Source organism: Penaeus monodon, chromosome 30 (assembly GCF_015228065.2).
Source record: "Penaeus monodon isolate SGIC_2016 chromosome 30, NSTDA_Pmon_1, whole genome shotgun sequence".
Lineage (NCBI taxonomy): Eukaryota > Metazoa > Arthropoda > Malacostraca > Decapoda > Penaeidae > Penaeus > Penaeus monodon.
In genome coordinates this window covers 28,037,616-28,038,233 of record NC_051415.1, presented here as the reverse complement: position 1 = coordinate 28,038,233, position 618 = coordinate 28,037,616, and the positions used below count along the sequence as shown (strand labels likewise).

Here is a 618-nt window from a genome sequence, read left to right as displayed (position 1 = left end):
TTCCATGTATTTCATAAAATATTTCTGTAGAGGTAAGAACCAAAGATTTACAATACTGAATGTGAAAAACTAAACTATAGGAGATATAAATACAAAATAAGATAAACACTGAATGGAGAGGAAATATTAATATTATGAAATGGTAAAGGAACAAAAAGCTTTATATACTTCATATAAGTCCAGTGATACCTTGGCCTCCGTAATCTGAAAAATAAATATTTACCATATGTATCTAGGCAAGCTACAGTTTGTTCACGTCCCTAAGGAATGCCAGTCAGAAAAGAAATGCATTAAAAATGGAAAGGTATTATAAACCTAGTTACTTCACTATAAGTCTGGTTTATGAGATTTAAGTCTGGTTATATACTTAAAAGTGTTAAGTCATTCATACCTTAGATCATTATGAAGTATTTGAACTTTTCTCCCGTTCTTCTTTCAGGCAACTACTCCCTGTCTCGAGTTCTGCCCCAGATATATGCTGTCAAGAAGGAACCTATCCATGACCATGTTATGACTTTGGTTTCCCTTCTGCCACAGTGTGATACCAATGAAAAACTTGGACTTCTCATGCTTTTTTCCCTTGTTGCTAAGAACAGACCTGCGGTAAATATATGATTG

General features: G+C 33.7%; 1 protein-coding gene across 1 annotated transcript in view; it reads left to right on the top strand.

Annotated features, from left to right (window-relative positions):
* Window positions 1–439: 439 nt before the first annotated feature.
* Window positions 440–618, top strand: part of LOC119592682 (protein melted-like) — a gene marked incomplete at its 5' end in the record, with an annotated part of 9,656 nt that continues 9,477 nt past the window's right edge. Inside the window, 1 exon segment of the mRNA XM_037941598.1 lies at window positions 440–603. Coding sequence (XP_037797526.1) covers window positions 440–603 — 164 coding nt within the window.